The 17,060-nt window shown below is 44.0% G+C and overlaps 1 protein-coding gene across 1 annotated transcript in view; it reads right to left on the bottom strand.

Annotated features, from left to right (window-relative positions):
• The window catches only part of LOC142142665 (apolipoprotein L3-like), a 52,915-nt gene that overhangs the window by 5,939 nt on the left and 29,916 nt on the right, over positions 1-17,060 (bottom strand). The window contains exon 3 of the mRNA XM_075200525.1: positions 1,175-1,657. Within this exon, the coding sequence (XP_075056626.1) occupies positions 1,175-1,657 (483 nt within the window). The remainder of the gene's footprint in view (positions 1-1,174; positions 1,658-17,060) is intronic.

Below are 17,060 nucleotides of genomic sequence, written 5' to 3'. Positions count from 1 at the left end.
TAATGGCTGAATTTTTTGGTATTTTATACAAGTGGAGGGGGGCCTAGAGAGACAGAGTGACCCCAAACTGTCTTTCTCCATGTCAATTAATATTGTACAGTCTATAATGGCTGAATTTTTTAGTATTTTATACAAGTGGAGGGGGGCCTAGAGAGACAGAAACCAAACTGGCTTTCTCCATGTCAATTAATATTGTACAGTCTATAATGGCTGAATTTTTTGGTATTTTATACAAGTGGAGGGGGGCCTAGAGAGACAGAGTGACCCCAAACTGTCTTTCTCCATGTCAATTAATATTGTACAGTCTATAATGGCTGAATTTTTTAGTATTTTATACAAGTGGAGGGGGGCCTAGAGAGACAGAAACCAAACTGGCTTTCTCCATGTCAATTAATATTGTACAGTCTATAATGGCTGAATTTTTTGGTATTTTATACAAGTGGAGGGGGGCCTAGAGAGACAGAGTGACCCCAAACTGTCTTTCTCCATGTCAATTAATATTGTACAGTCTATAATGGCTGAATTTTTTAGTATTTTATACAAGTGGAGGGGGGCCTAGAGAGACAGAAACCAAACTGGCTTTCTCCATGTCAATTAATATTGTACAGTCTATAATGGCAGAATTTTTTGGTATTTTATACAAGTGGAGGGGGGCCTTGAGAGACAGAAACCAAACTGTCTTTCTCCATGTCAATTAATATTGTACAGTCTATAATGGCTGAATTTTTTGGTATTTTATACAAGTGGAGGGGGGCCTTGAGAGACAGAAACCAAACTGGCTTTTTCCATTTCTTTACATATTTAACTATAAGTGTAGGGTGTAATATACATTCAAAGACGATGGCTGCATTGCCAATATGCATAGATGGAGAGGAAGACAATCTGTTTTGTGTGTAGAATAGGCCTACCAACGAAGAATTAAACTGTTTTTTTGGATGATTTATTACCTCAACAATTAGATTACTTGTCTCTAAAACAGTTGGAGCACTAAATTGGGTTAATTTAGGCCCAAAAACATGGATTTTCCCAAAAAATAGCAAAACAAAACCAAACAAAACCAAAACCAAAACCAAAACACGCAATGGCGGTTTTGCAAAACCAAAACCAAAACCAAAACACGACGGTAATCCAGATCCAAAACCGAATCCAAAACCAAAACACGGGGGTCAGTGACCATCTCTACCATGAATACACATCTCCCGCCAATTTTGCCCATATTTTCCATTTGTTCTGCATCCAGTATATACTTAAGAGCTTCATATTTACAATTAATAATTTCAGAAATCTTTTGAATTTCAGTCAATTTCCCATTCATTTCCTTAACAAGCTCTTCTACTCTGTTGCATTTCTTTTTAATATTTACAGTATCTGCTATAGAAGCTGCTGCTCCGGTGACCCCTCCAGCCACAGCCACACCAATGCCAACACCACTGACAATCAGAGATGCACCAAGTGTAAACGGGGCCAGGATTAGGCCTACAATGGTGGTGATTCCTCCGGCTATTCCAAATGAGCTTCCTGTGACACTGGCAATGGTGGCTCCTTTATGGAACTTGTCTATGTCATCAGCAATACTGGGCATCTCTTTAATGCATTCTTCAAGTATTTTTATCGAAAGTGTCCATTTATCTTTGTACTCTTGAATATATGTTGATATCTGTTCATAATAAACAATAAAAATAAGAACGTTTAGTAAACATGACCATGCTTGACTGTCTATATAATGCATTCAATAATGTTTACGTACAGTATATTTATAAAAATAAATAATACAATACTAAGATGTTAAAGGTGATGTATTACTCCCCTTGCATTAATAGTATGCAGCAATAGGCATAGAAGAGACGTGAACAAGTGTTTAGAGCAGTAAGTGATTAGATGTGGGCTACAGCGATTTGTGTGATCTCCATTTTACCAACATACAATCATATGATCTAAAGATAAGTGAATTGCACATTTTTATTAGCTAAATAAATATTTCAGTTTTAATTAAAATGCATCTGTTAAATACACTCAGTGGAGGCAGCTATTTTATGAGCTAAACCTTTATTCCACCTATAAATTCATTATGGATTGGTGACATTTGTGAAATAAGATACACAAAATACGCCAAGCATCAGTGGGCTTCTGACATGTAGATAAAAGGTACATTTTAAAAGTTTTATTATATCTGCATACCGTAAGGCTGCCGCCTAAACCGAGAAAAAACTGAAGAAGTGTTTAGAGGAGTCTGTGATGCAAACTAATGAAACTCATACAAGTTCAGAGACGCAAAACGGTTGCACAAACTTTTCCTAACTGAAGCTGTCTGCCAACAATTGTTCCCACTACCAAGCTTGTGTTTATACATTGTAATCTCAATAATATATAATATAAATTAGGTATTGATAAAAAAAAAAAGCCCCATGATCATTGAATACTTATTACGCTGATTTATTTATTGACATTTATTTGTATAGCACCAGTATTTTCTGTAGCGCTTTACACAGTAATACAAGACTGAGGGCTAGATTTACTATCAGGCGTGTTTGTAAACCCGCCGACTTTCGGCGGGTTTGGCGGCGGTTTAGCCATCGCCGGATTTACTAAGGCTAAACCCACTGTCCAAACGGCCAGAAATGATGTTTTCAAACCCGCCTCTGTATGAAGCGCCATGACGGTTTCAACAATGTTCAACATACAAACAGCCGGATTTATTATTAGGGGGTTTATAAAGCCGCCGGAAAACTGCCATTCAAAAGACCAAAATAAAAGCGCTGCTTGTGAGCGGCGAGATTGTTCAAACAGTGTGCTGTTTCAGGTATTTGGTCAATCAGAACAGAAGGGAAAGGGCCATTTCATGTACAAAGTTTGTTCCTTTGGGATTGTATATGTTAAAAGGCCGGTGTCTTGTAATTACAGTGTTTTTTTGGTTTATTTTTCTCTTCTCTTTTCCCACCATGCAATTTATTTACTGATTTCCACATTTGTTGTTTTTATTTTAATATTGCAACAAATCCCTTAACAAAGTGTAAAAGCAATTCTAAATGTGCTCAATAAAGAATGGGTTTCTGGCTGATGACTCCTCTGCTGCATCCTCACACATCTGCACAGAACAAATTCAATGAGGCACATACCCACTAGTAGAGGTGTGTTATAGCGTACCTTTGTACTTTGGTAAACTAGGTTCGGGTTACTACAATAATCTGGTTGGGTGGCTATGTATGCACCTGAAAAGGGGTCTGATATTATCCTGGCTGGCTGTTTGATATATAATCTAGCATTACATCAACTGATTATTGCAGTAGACAGTGAAGACAGAAGGGGTCCGTGTCACATCTGGTGATGTGCAGAGCACAGAGGGCGGAAGGCAGATTAGAGTCCGTCTCATTACAAACTACTTCACATGTAAGTGCAGAATAGGAAAAACATTTATTGCTCTAAAATGTGTTTGATGTGAGTGCAATGATTTTTTTAATTTAAATTGTTTTATACATTGGAACCTTTAAAAAGAGGATACTGTGTACTCCTCATGTGGTAAATATGAACATCCCTGGAAAGTGACAGTCAGAGGTCAATGTGTAAGAGATTTGAGTGCATAGTTTTTTTAAACATCAGTATACTCTTGTTTAATTAGCAGAAAAGAAACACTGACACCATAGAAATTTAACTGCATTTATTGCAGTACAACACAATAAATAATAAAGTATAATGCTTACACAAACTGAACAAAACATTAGGTAATAATAATGGTTTAGCGCTAGCGACGCCTTTTTGCTGGCATATCGCTATGTCTTGCCCCACTCTCTCCTCTCCCTCGCCCACCCCTAGTGCGAGCACCTCTCCTTGCAGGAGTGCTCTGTGCCGATCTGCTTGGCGTACTAGCGGTACTGGTGGTGGCCGATGAAAAAGGTGCAGGCAAGCGGGCAATGAGTTCCTGCTGTAGTTGCCCTGCCAGCCGGGTCACGTTCCCATTCCCCTCGCAAACGGACGAATGTGATGCCTCCACAGCCCCAGTCATTTGGGCCATCTGCAGATTTGATTGCATTAGCCAGACGGTTGATTGCAGCAAGGGATTTGGCTATTTGTGCGGTGTATCCGCCTCAACTGGACCGCAATTTGGGACATGTGGCGAGTTTGGCTCTCCATGAAGAATGTTTGCTGCTGCTGGAAAGTGCCAATAGACAGCGCCATTTCTCTGGCTGGGTCCATACTTTGCGGTGCAGGTTGCTGGTGTGCTGGGGCTTCAGCAAGGCCAGGTGCAACATCCTGGAAACCAGACACAGGGGCATCCACTGTTTCCAGGGTGATTATCGTTTGCTCATCTGGCTCAGGGGACATTTGCAGGGACTCCGCCTTAGGTGCCTGGTATGAAGAGGGCCCTGTGTATGAAAAATGACGGTTAGTATATAGGATATAATATGTTTGTATATTGCATTCTGAACACTGGATAGGAAAGAATAATCTTTAGTAACTACAGATTGTTTCACAATGTTTGCATTCCTGATTTCTTGTCCTATGCTATCTGCTTCAGGATGCACTTTTTATCTTTTGAATACACATTATCATTTGGACTATGTATGGCTGAGGGGGGTAAAACAGAAAAGTATTTTTAACCTACAAATATGAGGATTTAGTCAGCCAAATTCTGCTAGACCGTGCTTTGGGGTAAACTAATACTATTTTAGTACTCCCTCTGTGTAGTACATGCTGGGGTATTTTGAGTAAACTGCGTGGTTGCAAAAGTGGAGATGTTGCCTATAGCAACCAATCAAATTGTAGCTGTCATTTTGTTGAATGCAATACATAAAGTAAAGGTATATTATGATTGGTTGCTATAGGCAACATCTCAGTTTAGTAAATGTAGCCCTAAGTTCTCATTGCAAACCATAAAAAAAAATAAAAAATTGACAGCAACATTTGCACAGAAAATCAATTAACTCCATGATTTCTCTCCTAAACAGAAATCACACACCTGCTTGCTCGTCTGTGCCCGAATCTCTCACTGAAGGTGGAGGTGTAGGTTTCGGACTGAGACTGAACTGCGGTCCTGGCGAATCTGGATGTATTTGAAAAAGCATACAATGTATTTGCAGCAAAAAACTATTTAAAAATATACAGTTTATTTCAAAAATGTGTTTTCAAATAAAAAAACAGGTTTTAAAAAAAAACAAAAAACCTTTACAAACTAATAGAGTAAAAAATACACTTGAAAAAGAAAAAAGTCACTTTTAAAAAGAAAAAAGCATTTTTACAAAGAAAAAAGCATTTAAAATACTGTTAGGGTAAAAAAAACAAAAAAAACTCACCAACTACTTTGCCAAAAGAGGGCGAATCCATGTCTTGGACGTTTATCCCCTCGACAATCTCTGCCGGCATTATCTGGCGCAGCTCCTTCTCGTACGTTGTGTACTCAATACGAAGAGGGGGGGCCGCCACCCGTGCGCCTTGTTGCCCTCTTTTCCTGGGCCATCTTCTCTTTCAGCCTCCTTTCAATATCGGAAAACCGCTTGCGGCAGTGCGCCACTGTCCTCTTTAGTGGGCCCACCGCGTTAACAGCATCGCACACTCTAGCCCACAATTGGTGGCGCCGCCTTAGCGGAGACCGGGCTGCAAGGTTCCCCAAGATGACCTCATAGCAGGGAATGATATTGTGCACCAGCACACAATTTTCATCATGGGAGAATCTGACATTTCTCCCTGATTTAGTCTTCCTGCCCTCTCCTGTCTCCTCGAACTCTTCCTCTCCCTCCTCTGCCCCCTCAACCTCCATCTCCCTCTCCTCGGCCTCTGCTCCCCTCCTCTCTCTGGACATGTTCACAAATAAATGTGAACCACACAAAACACAGAAAGACTTACAAACACAAAGGACAAACTACACTAACTACAGACACACTCTCAACACAGTCACACACAAGTAACACAGACAAAGGACAAGTAAAATACAAAAAATACAAGACAAAAAATAAATGAGAAAAGAAATGTACAAAACAGAAAAATACCACAGGACTACTCACACTTCAATCAGATATCGCTCCACCAAACTCCAACTCTCACCAACTGTCACCAAACCACAATCCTCCAAACTCCTCTCACAAAACTCCTCAAACCCCTATCAAAGAAAAAGTGTCAGGCCAGTGGTTTATATAGGGCTTGTGATGTCAAATCTCCTGACCTTGAAAATAGCCAATAGTAACAGGCCATGAGACAGGTGCAATTTTCAAAAAAACCGCCTTCACACGAAAGCGCCGTCATTTAAAGCAAAAGCGCCATGTTCTATTCAAAGCCGCCGGCGGCTTTGAGCATTACATCCCGCCGTGACATCGCCGGCGGTTTTAAATTGAACATGAAATGCGCCCATTAGTAAATCCGGCTGTTTGCAATGCAAGCCCGCCGGAAAACCGCTTAAAGCCGCCGCCATGCATCACGCCTGTTAGTAAATCTAGCCCTGAGTGTTAACAATCAGATAATTAAGAAGGTTCTGCTTGCAAGCTTACAATCTATAGGAGAACATGAGCGTGATACATGAGATTAAGTGCCACATATTGCATATTGGTCCAGCCAGATTGCAAAGGTAAAAAGTGCTTAGTGGGCTATATGATTCAGTCACACAGCAATGTTGATGTAGGGGTCAGAGGGTAATTTCAGTTTATAAAGAGAAAACATGTTTGTTTTGTTTGAACGGTGAGTTTCCAGGGAACGTCTAAATGTTTGAAGGCTAAAGGAAAGTGTTGTAGTGCAGGGGGAGGGGTTTCACAGTGGGTGCAATAAAGTTCTATTCAGCTTTTTTGTCATGCCCACTGAACTTACCTCTCCTTCGGTTCAGGTCCAGCGATGCTGTTCACGACTGCACCTGCTGTATACAGTGGGTGTGCAGCTCTTTCGCTTGTCATGACTGTAGTCAAGTGACGGCAATTCAAGGGACGGGCTTTTCAAAATTAAAAATGCTATTTAAACTAGGGATGAGCGCACTCGGATTTCCTGAATCCGAGCCCACCCGAACGTTGCGGATCCGAGTCGGATCCGAGACAGATCCGGGTATTGGCGCCAAATTCAAAAGTGAAACTGAGGCTCTGACTCATAATCCCGTTGTCGGATCTCGCGATACTCGGATCCTATAAATTCCCCGCTAGTCGCCGCCATCTTCACTCGGGCATTGATCAGGGTAGAGGGAGGGTGTGTTAGGTGGTCCTCTGTGCTGTTTAGTTCTGTGCTGTTTAGTTCTGTGCTGTTTAGTTCTGTGCTGTTTAGTGCTGTGCTGTGCTGTGCTGTTTAGTGCTGTTTAGTGCTGTGCTGTGCTGTGCTGTTTAGTGCTGTGCTGTGCTGTGCTGTGCTGTGCTGTGTTCTGCAGTATCAGTCCAGTGGTGCTGTGTGCTGTGCTCTGTCCTTCTGAGGTCAGTGGTGCTGCTGGGTTCTGTGCTGTGTCCTGTTCAGTCCAGTGGTGCTGTGTCCTGTGCTCTGTGCTTCTAAGGGCATAGTTATTTCCCCAATATTCCCCTGTGTTTAAAAAAATAAAAAAAAGTTTTTTTAAAAAATACCAAAAACTACTTTAATTTTTTTTAATTACCACAAAATTTGCACAACCAATCCTGCAGTATAAGCCCATTGGTACTGCAATATTACCAAGTTCACACATTCAGCAGTAAAAGTCCAGTGGTACTGCAATATTACAAAGTTTACACATTCTGCAGTATCAGTCCAGTGGTGCTGTGTCCTGTGCTCTGTCCTGCTGAGTTCCGTAGTGCTGCTGGGTCCTGTGCCGTGTCCTGTTCAGTCCAGTGGTGCTGTGTCCTGTGCTCTGTGCTTCTAAGGGCATAGTTATTTCCCCATTATTCCCAAGTTTTTAAAAAATAAAAAAAAAGTAAAAAAAAATAAAAAATTAAAAAAAAAAATAAATATATAATAATTATAACCAAATTTGCAAAACCAATCCTGCAGTATAAGCCCATTGGTACTGCAATATTACCAAGTTCACACATTCAGCAGTAAAAGTCCAGTGGTACTACAATATTACAAAGTTTACACATTCTGCAGTATCAGTCCAGTGGTGCTGTGTCCTGTGCTCTGTCCTGCTGAGTTCCGTAGTGCTGCTGGGTCCTGTGCCGTGTCCTGTTCAGTCCAGTGGTGCTGTGTCCTGTGCTCTGTGCTTCTAAGGGCATAGTTATTTCCCCAATATTCCCCTGTGTTTAAAAAAATAAAAAAAAGTTTTTTTAAAAAATACCAAAAACTACTTTAATATTTTTTAATTACCACCAAATTTGCAAAACCAATCCTGCAGTATAAGCCCATTGGTACTGCAACATTACCAAGTTCACACATTCAGCAGTAAAAGTCCAGTGGTACTGCAATATTACAAAGTTTACACATTCTGCAGTATCAGTCCAGTGGTGCTGTGTCCTGTGCTCTGTCCTGCTGAGTTCCGTAGTGCTGCTGGATCCTGTGCCGTGTCCTGTTCAGTCCAGTGGTGCTGTGTCCTGTGCTCTGTGCTTCTAAGGGCATAGTTATTTCCCCACTATTCCCAAGTTTTTTAAAAATAAGAAAAAAGTAAAAAAAAATTAAAAATTAAAAAAAAATAAAAAATATAATAATTATAACCAAATTTGTAAAACCAATCCAGCAGTATAAGTCCATTGGTACTGCAATATTACCAAGTTCACACATTCTGCAGTATCTTGTGCTACATATAATGGAGACCAAAAAATTGGAGGATAAAGTAGGGAAAGATCAAGACCCACTTCCTCCTAATGCTGAAGCTGCTGCCACTAGTCATGACATAGACGATGAAATGCCATCAACGTCGTCTTCCAAGCCCGATGCCCAATCTCGTAGTACCGGGCATGTAAAATCCAAAAAGCCCAAGTTAAGAAAAAGTAGCAAAAAGAGAAACTTTAAATCATCTGAGGAGAAACGTAAAGTTGCCAATATGCCATTTACGACACGGAGTGGCAAGGAACGGCTTAGGCCCTGGCCCGTGTTCATGACTAGTGGTTCAGCTTCACCCACGGATCTTAGCCCTCCTCCTCCTCCCCCCCCCTACAAAAAATTGAAGAGAGTTATGCTGTCAGCAACAAAACAGCAAACAACTCTGCCTTCTAAAGAGAAATTATCACAATGTCACGGGCACTAGGAGTCTTTACCCAGGGATCACCAGGTGATAGGCTTACCAGAGCAGTATAGGTGGTAATATGGTACTCTGGTAGCAGGGTGATCACGGAACAGGAAATAGCAGATGATGAGATGCTCAGGAAAGTCTATGACTAGCAGCACTGGCAATATGGAGGTAGTAATACACGAGGAACTGTATGGACAAAGGACACGTGAAGGTAGTCAGTGGTCTGCGGTAGCAAGTTGTACCACTGCTATAGTGAGGAGGAATGTCCAACAGAAACGAGGAGGTGATGAGAGTCAGCGGTCTGCGGATCGCAAGTTGTACCGCTGTCAGAGTGAAGGAATGGAATCCAAGTGGAGATATCCGGGGAGTCAGTGGTCTGCGTTAGCAAGTTGTACCACTGCTATGTGAGAGGATACTGGAACAGGTGAAACTGTAAACAGGAGTCAGTGGGCTGCCACTAGCAAGTTGTACTACTGAATATATATGTGAGGAGGTGCACGGGGAGAGACTGCAACACAATATATACACGGGCACCTTGACTTTGATCCACAGTAATATGCACAATATAAATGTATAAATGACTGAACAATACTGCCAATATAGAAAGTCTCTTGAAGTAGTCCAGCATAAGATAACACAGTCAATGATGGCAATAGACTCAGCGGATAGCACACTCCAGAGGAGAACCAACACAGTCCAGCAAGGTATGCAATACACAGCACAGTCAATGAGAAGTATGCATACCGTGGTTCAGGAGGCAGTCAGACAGGAGTGCAGAGATACCTGAACGGCAGGAGGCCGGCAGGATGCGAAGTCCCTGGATGGGTGAAGCGGTGGTCTAGTAGGTGCAGCGCACGGGAAGGTAGACCAGCAGGGAACACAGGAAAGCGTGGAGAGCGGATCAGCAGTAGATGGATGAGTAGTGCTGAGGAGTAGCAGCAGCGGGTCTCTGCGGGAACACGGAGGTAGCCAATAGCAACCAGCAGGTGCAGTAACGATGGGACACGGGAGAGCAGAGTTGAACAGGCACTGTTGATCACGGAGAATAGCGGGTAGCAATAGTGGAGGCAGACTCAAGAAAACACGGGAGCGTTGACAAGGACTGAAGACTGAAGCGCACAGAGGCAGCGGATAGGAATCAGCCAAACAGTCACGATGAAACACAGACGGGTTGCAGGTTGAAGACTGTAGTGCACGGAGGCAGCGGATAGGAATCAGCTAGCAGTCACGATGATGAAACACAGACGAGTTGCAGGTTGAAGACTGTAGTGCACGGAGGCAGCGGATAGGAATCAGCTAGCAGTCACGATGATGAAACACAGACGAGTTGCAGGTTGAAGCCTGTAGTGCACGGAGGCAGCGGATAGGAATCAGCTGGCAGTCACAATCATGAACAGGTGAGTGGATGTGGTTGAAGCCTGTAATGCACGGAGGCAGCGGATAGGCATCAGCTAACAGTCCCAATGATACATGGTAGAGTTGAAGTGATTAGAAGACTGTAGTGCACGGAGGCAGCGGATAGGAATCAGCTCACAGTCACGATGATTCAGTAGATGGTAGAAGTGGTATGGGAACCACAGTAGCAGAAGTGGTTTGGAAACCACAGAGGTAGAAGTGGTTTGGAAACCACAGGAATCAGCAGGGCTGAATAAACAAGGAAACACAGGAACACCTTCAGAGACTCATGGGGAATGAGACTCCAAGATCAGGCAATGTGGTGATGACCACAGGTGCTTAATATAGGGAGGTTGCCTGATCTGCCAATTAAGTTAAAGGAACATACACTGGAGGTATAGAAAGGGCTGCGCATGCGCAGTCCCTCAGGATGGAGGACGGCCACGGTTCCTAAATGTCCGGGAAGAAGCACTCACAGTCCGGTGAGTGACAGTACCCCCCCTTTTAAAGGTGGGCACAGAACGCCTGGAACCGGGCTTGTCCGGATTTTTGGAATAAAACTTCTTCAGAAGGGCAGGAGCATTAAGATCTTCAGCTTTGATCCATGAACGCTCCTCAGGACCAAAGCCCTTCCAATGAACGAGGAAACGGAGGACTCCTCGCGAAATTTTTGCATCCAATACCTCAGTAATCTCGAAATCCTCCTCCTGATGAACTTGAACTGGCTGCGGTGCTGAGGAAGGAGTCGAGAAACGGTTGATGATGAGAGGTTTGAGCAAGGACACATGGAAGGCATTGGAGATCCGAAGATTCTTAGGAAGAAGAAGTTTAACACATACTGGATTGATAACTTGAATGATCCTATATGGACCAATAAAACGAGGGGCGAATTTCATAGATGGAACCTTCAAACGAATATTTTTGGTAGATAACCAGACACGATCTCCAATTTTTAGTGGTGGAATAGCCCGCCTCTTCTTATCTGCGAAAGACTTATATTTGTTAGATGTCTTCTTTAAACAGGTTTTGACCTGAGACCAGATATTTTTGAAGGTCTGACAAGCAGTCTCCACAGCAGGAACTTGGGTGGGCGGGAGGGCAGGAAATTCCGGAAAAGACGGATGGTGACCGTAGACCACAAAGAATGGAGTTTTGGATGATGACTCATGGTACATGTTGTTATGGGCGAATTCAGCCCAAGGGAGCAATTCTACCCAGTTGTCTTGGTTGGCTGAAGAGAACATCCTAATAAAAGTCTCAAGATCTTGATTGACTCGTTCCGTTTGTCCGTTAGATTGCGGATGGTAAGACGATGAGAGTGCTAATCGTATGCCCAAGGTTTTACAAAGGGCCCGCCAGAATCTGGAAACGAATTGTACTCCTCTATCTGACACAATCTCAGACGGACATCCATGGATGCGGAAGATTTCTTTAATGAAATGTTCAGCCAGAGTAGACGAGGAAGGTAAACCGGACAGAGGGACGAAATGAGCCATCTTCGAAAATCTGTCTACCACTACCCAAATAGTATTGTGATTCTTACTTGGTGGCAAATCAGTAACGAAATCCATACTAATATGGGTCCAAGGCTTGGACGGAATGGGTAGTGGTCGCAGCAACCCTGCTGGAGTTCTGCGGGAGGATTTGAACTGAGAACATAAATCACAGGAAGCAATAAACTCTTTGACGTCTCTCCTCATTGAAGGCCACCAGTAACTACGAGAGAGAATCTCAAAGGTCTTATGTTCACCGGCGTGTCCAGAAAAACGAGAGGCATGGAACCACGAAAGGATTTTCCTCCTCAGAGTAGGAGGCACGAGGGTCTTCCCAAATGGTAGCATTTTGGTGGATGAAGCAGCCAGAGAAATACATTTGGGGTCTAGAATAGCATGGTTGGGAACCTCTTCTACATCAGAGGACGTCACAAAAGCTCGAGATAGAGCGTCAGCTTTCTTGTTCTTAGCAGCTGGTTTGAAGGTTATAATTAATTCAAAACGGGAAAAGAAAAGAGACCATCTTGCTTGACGAGGGTTCAAGCATTGAGCAGATTGCAAATATGACAAGTTCTTATGATCCGTGAAGATCGTCACCGGATGGCGAGCTCCTTCCAACAAGTATCTCCATTCCTCTAATGCAGCTTTGATGGCCAGCAACTCCTTGTCCCCGATAGTATAGTTTTTCTCTGCGGGCAGAAGACCCCGAGAGTAGAAGGCACAAGGATGTAATTTTTGTTGCTCCGAGCGTTGGGAGAGAATAGCTCCTAAGCCCACATTAGAGGCATCTACTTCTAGGAAGAAGGGGAGTGTCACATCAGGTTGTCGCAGAATGGGAGCAGACGAGAAGGACTCTTTGAGGATTTGAAAGGCTTGGAGAGCCTCAGATGACCATTGCTTAGTATTAGCCCCTTTCCGAGTTAAGGCCACAATGGGAGATGCAATGGATGAGAAGTCTTGAATGAAGCGTCTATAGTAATTGGCAAAACCTAAAAAACGCTGGATGGCACGAAGAGTAGTTGGCTGAGGCCAATGTAGTACAGCATTTACTTTGTCTGGATCCATCTTCAGGCCAACTCCGGAAACTATATACCCCAAGAATGGAATCTGGGGTAACTCGAATGAACATTTTTCCAATTTACAGAACAATGAGTTTTTCCGTAGTCTGGAGAGGACCTCTGCCACATGTTGGTGATGAGAAGGCAGGTCCTGTGAGAAGATCAATATGTCGTCCAGGTAGACAACGACACATACATATAATAAGTCCCGAAAGATCTCATTGATGAAACCCTGGAAAACCGCGGGGGCATTACACAGCCCGAAGGGCATTACTAAATATTCGTAATGCCCATCTCTGGTGTTAAACGCGGTCTTCCATTCGTCACCGGAACGGATTCTAATTAAATTGTAGGCACCACGAAGATCCAACTTAGTAAATATCCGAGCTCCCTTGATGCGATCAAATAGCTCAGTGATCAGCGGAATGGGATACCGATTCTTGATAGTAATGGCGTTGAGTCCACGAAAATCTATACAAGGGCGTAATGATCCATCCTTCTTTTTGACGAAGAAGAACCCAGCTCCAGCGGGAGAGGTGGAAGGTCGAATGAACCCACGCTGGAGATTCTCCTGTATGTACTCAGATGTGGCTTGAGTTTCAGGTAACGAGAGAGGATAGACCCGACCCCTGGGAGGAGTCTTGCCAGGTAGAAGGTCGATCGGACAATCCCAAGAACGATGAGGAGGAAGACGTTCAGACTGAGCTTTATCAAACACATCGGCAAATGAAGCATACTGAGGAGGGAGTCCCGGGGAGGAAGATGAGATGGAAAATTGCTGTACTTTAAGAGGAATAACTTGAGAGAGACAACGATGGTGACATTCAGGCCCCCAAGACGTAACTTGAGGGGTGCGCCAGTCAATCTGGGGAGAGTGACATTGAAGCCATGGAAGGCCTAAGACAATCGGACTTGTCGTAACAGGAAGAATTAAAAACGAAATTTCTTCATGGTGTAGTACACCAATCTGAAGGGTTACTGGAGACGTACTCTGGGTGATGAGACCATTGATGAGACGTGATCCATCTATAGCCGTCACAGTAATGGGTGTTTTTAAAGTGATCACTGGTAGGGACCATTGATTCACTAGTGATTTAGAAATGAAATTTCCTGCTGCTCCGGAATCAATCAATGCCTGTGACTCAAAGGATTTAGTAGCAAAGGAAATCGTAACATCGAAAGCGCAGACTTTAGATTTCATAGACAATGGAGAGGACTCCAGGGACCCTAACTTCACCTCTCCAGAACTAGTTAGGGCCTGGCATTTCCCGATTTCTTAGGGCAAGAACTGAGCATATGTGTGGAATCAGCACAATAGATACAGAGTCTATTCTTTACTCTTCGTTTCCTCTCTTCTAAAGATAATTTGGAACGTCCTATCTCCATGGGAATCACAGAAGGTGAAACTGGACGAAATTGAGGGTTTAAACGAAGAGGTGCTTTAGCAGAAGTTGTTTTCTCAGATTCTCTTTCACGAAATCTCATGTCTACACGATGGCAAAGAGAGATCAAATCTTCTAGTGACGAAGGAAGCTCTTGGGTAGTCAGTGCATCTTTAATTTTATCGGAGAGCCCCTGCCAGAAGGCGGCAACTAATGCTTCAGTGTTCCACTGAAGTTCAGAGGCTAAGATCCTAAATTGAATGACATACTGTCCTACTGTATGGGAGCCTTGTCGCAAACGAAGAATGCTGGAAGCAGCGGAGGTCACACGACCTGGTTCATCGAACACACTTCGGAACGTGGAAATGAATTTGGCACTATCTTGTAGAATTGGATCGTTTCTTTCCCACAGAGGGGAGGCCCAAGCCAGGGCTTGTCCAGAAAACAATGAGATAAGATAGGCCACTCTGGAACGATGGGTAGAAAAATTTTGAGGTTGGAGTTCAAAATGGACTGAACATTGGTTAAGGAAACCTCTACAAGTTTTGGGGTCCCCGTCATATTTTGACGGAGTAGGCAGGTGAAGCGTAGGAGCTGTAGACACCTGGGATGGCACTGGGGAAACGGAGGAAAGCACAGGAGCTTCAATACTAGCTGTAACAGTCTGTCCAGATGTTCCTTGGGAGGTTAACGATTGGTAACATTGAAGTAACAGCTGTTGGCGAGCATCCTGTTGCTCCACACGACTGACCAGATGCTGCAGCATCTCTTTAGCAGTAGGTTCCGTATCTGGGTCTGTCATGGCCTGATCTTACTGTCACGGGCACTAGGAGTCTTTACCCAGGGATCACCAGGTGATAGGCTTACCAGAGCAGTATAGGTGGTAATATGGTACTCTGGTAGCAGGGTGATCACGGAACAGGAAATAGCAGATGATGAGATGCTCAGGAAAGTCTATGACTAGCAGCACTGGCAATATGGAGGTAGTAATACACGAGGAACTGTATGGACAAAGGACACGTGAAGGTAGTCAGTGGTCTGCGGTAGCAAGTTGTACCACTGCTATAGTGAGGAGGAATGTCCAACAGAAACGAGGAGGTGATGAGAGTCAGCGGTCTGCGGATCGCAAGTTGTACCGCTGTCAGAGTGAAGGAATGGAATCCAAGTGGAGATATCCGGGGAGTCAGTGGTCTGCGTTAGCAAGTTGTACCACTGCTATGTGAGAGGATACTGGAACAGGTGAAACTGTAAACAGGAGTCAGTGGGCTGCCACTAGCAAGTTGTACTACTGAATATATATGTGAGGAGGTGCACGGGGAGAGACTGCAACACAATATATACACGGGCACCTTGACTTTGATCCACAGTAATATGCACAATATAAATGTATAAATGACTGAACAATACTGCCAATATAGAAAGTCTCTTGAAGTAGTCCAGCATAAGATAACACAGTCAATGATGGCAATAGACTCAGCGGATAGCACACTCCAGAGGAGAACCAACACAGTCCAGCAAGGTATGCAATACACAGCACAGTCAATGAGAAGTATGCATACCGTGGTTCAGGAGGCAGTCAGACAGGAGTGCAGAGATACCTGAACGGCAGGAGGCCGGCAGGATGCGAAGTCCCTGGATGGGTGAAGCGGTGGTCTAGTAGGTGCAGCGCACGGGAAGGTAGACCAGCAGGGAACACAGGAAAGCGTGGAGAGCGGATCAGCAGTAGATGGATGAGTAGTGCTGAGGAGTAGCAGCAGCGGGTCTCTGCGGGAACACGGAGGTAGCCAATAGCAACCAGCAGGTGCAGTAACGATGGGACACGGGAGAGCAGAGTTGAACAGGCACTGTTGATCACGGAGAATAGCGGGTAGCAATAGTGGAGGCAGACTCAAGAAAACACGGGAGCGTTGACAAGGACTGAAGACTGAAGCGCACAGAGGCAGCGGATAGGAATCAGCCAAACAGTCACGATGAAACACAGACGGGTTGCAGGTTGAAGACTGTAGTGCACGGAGGCAGCGGATAGGAATCAGCTAGCAGTCACGATGATGAAACACAGACGAGTTGCAGGTTGAAGACTGTAGTGCACGGAGGCAGCGGATAGGAATCAGCTAGCAGTCACGATGATGAAACACAGACGAGTTGCAGGTTGAAGCCTGTAGTGCACGGAGGCAGCGGATAGGAATCAGCTGGCAGTCACAATCATGAACAGGTGAGTGGATGTGGTTGAAGCCTGTAATGCACGGAGGCAGCGGATAGGCATCAGCTAACAGTCCCAATGATACATGGTAGAGTTGAAGTGATTAGAAGACTGTAGTGCACGGAGGCAGCGGATAGGAATCAGCTCACAGTCACGATGATTCAGTAGATGGTAGAAGTGGTATGGGAACCACAGTAGCAGAAGTGGTTTGGAAACCACAGAGGTAGAAGTGGTTTGGAAACCACAGGAATCAGCAGGGCTGAATAAACAAGGAAACACAGGAACACCTTCAGAGACTCATGGGGAATGAGACTCCAAGATCAGGCAATGTGGTGATGACCACAGGTGCTTAATATAGGGAGGTTGCCTGATCTGCCAATTAAGTTAAAGGAACATACACTGGAGGTATAGAAAGGGCTGCGCATGCGCAGTCCCTCAGGA

Source organism: Mixophyes fleayi, chromosome 3 (genome assembly GCF_038048845.1).
Source record: "Mixophyes fleayi isolate aMixFle1 chromosome 3, aMixFle1.hap1, whole genome shotgun sequence".
NCBI lineage: Eukaryota > Metazoa > Chordata > Amphibia > Anura > Limnodynastidae > Mixophyes > Mixophyes fleayi.
The sequence above is the reverse complement of the archived record's forward strand: the minus strand, read 5'-3'. Positions and strand labels throughout refer to the sequence as shown.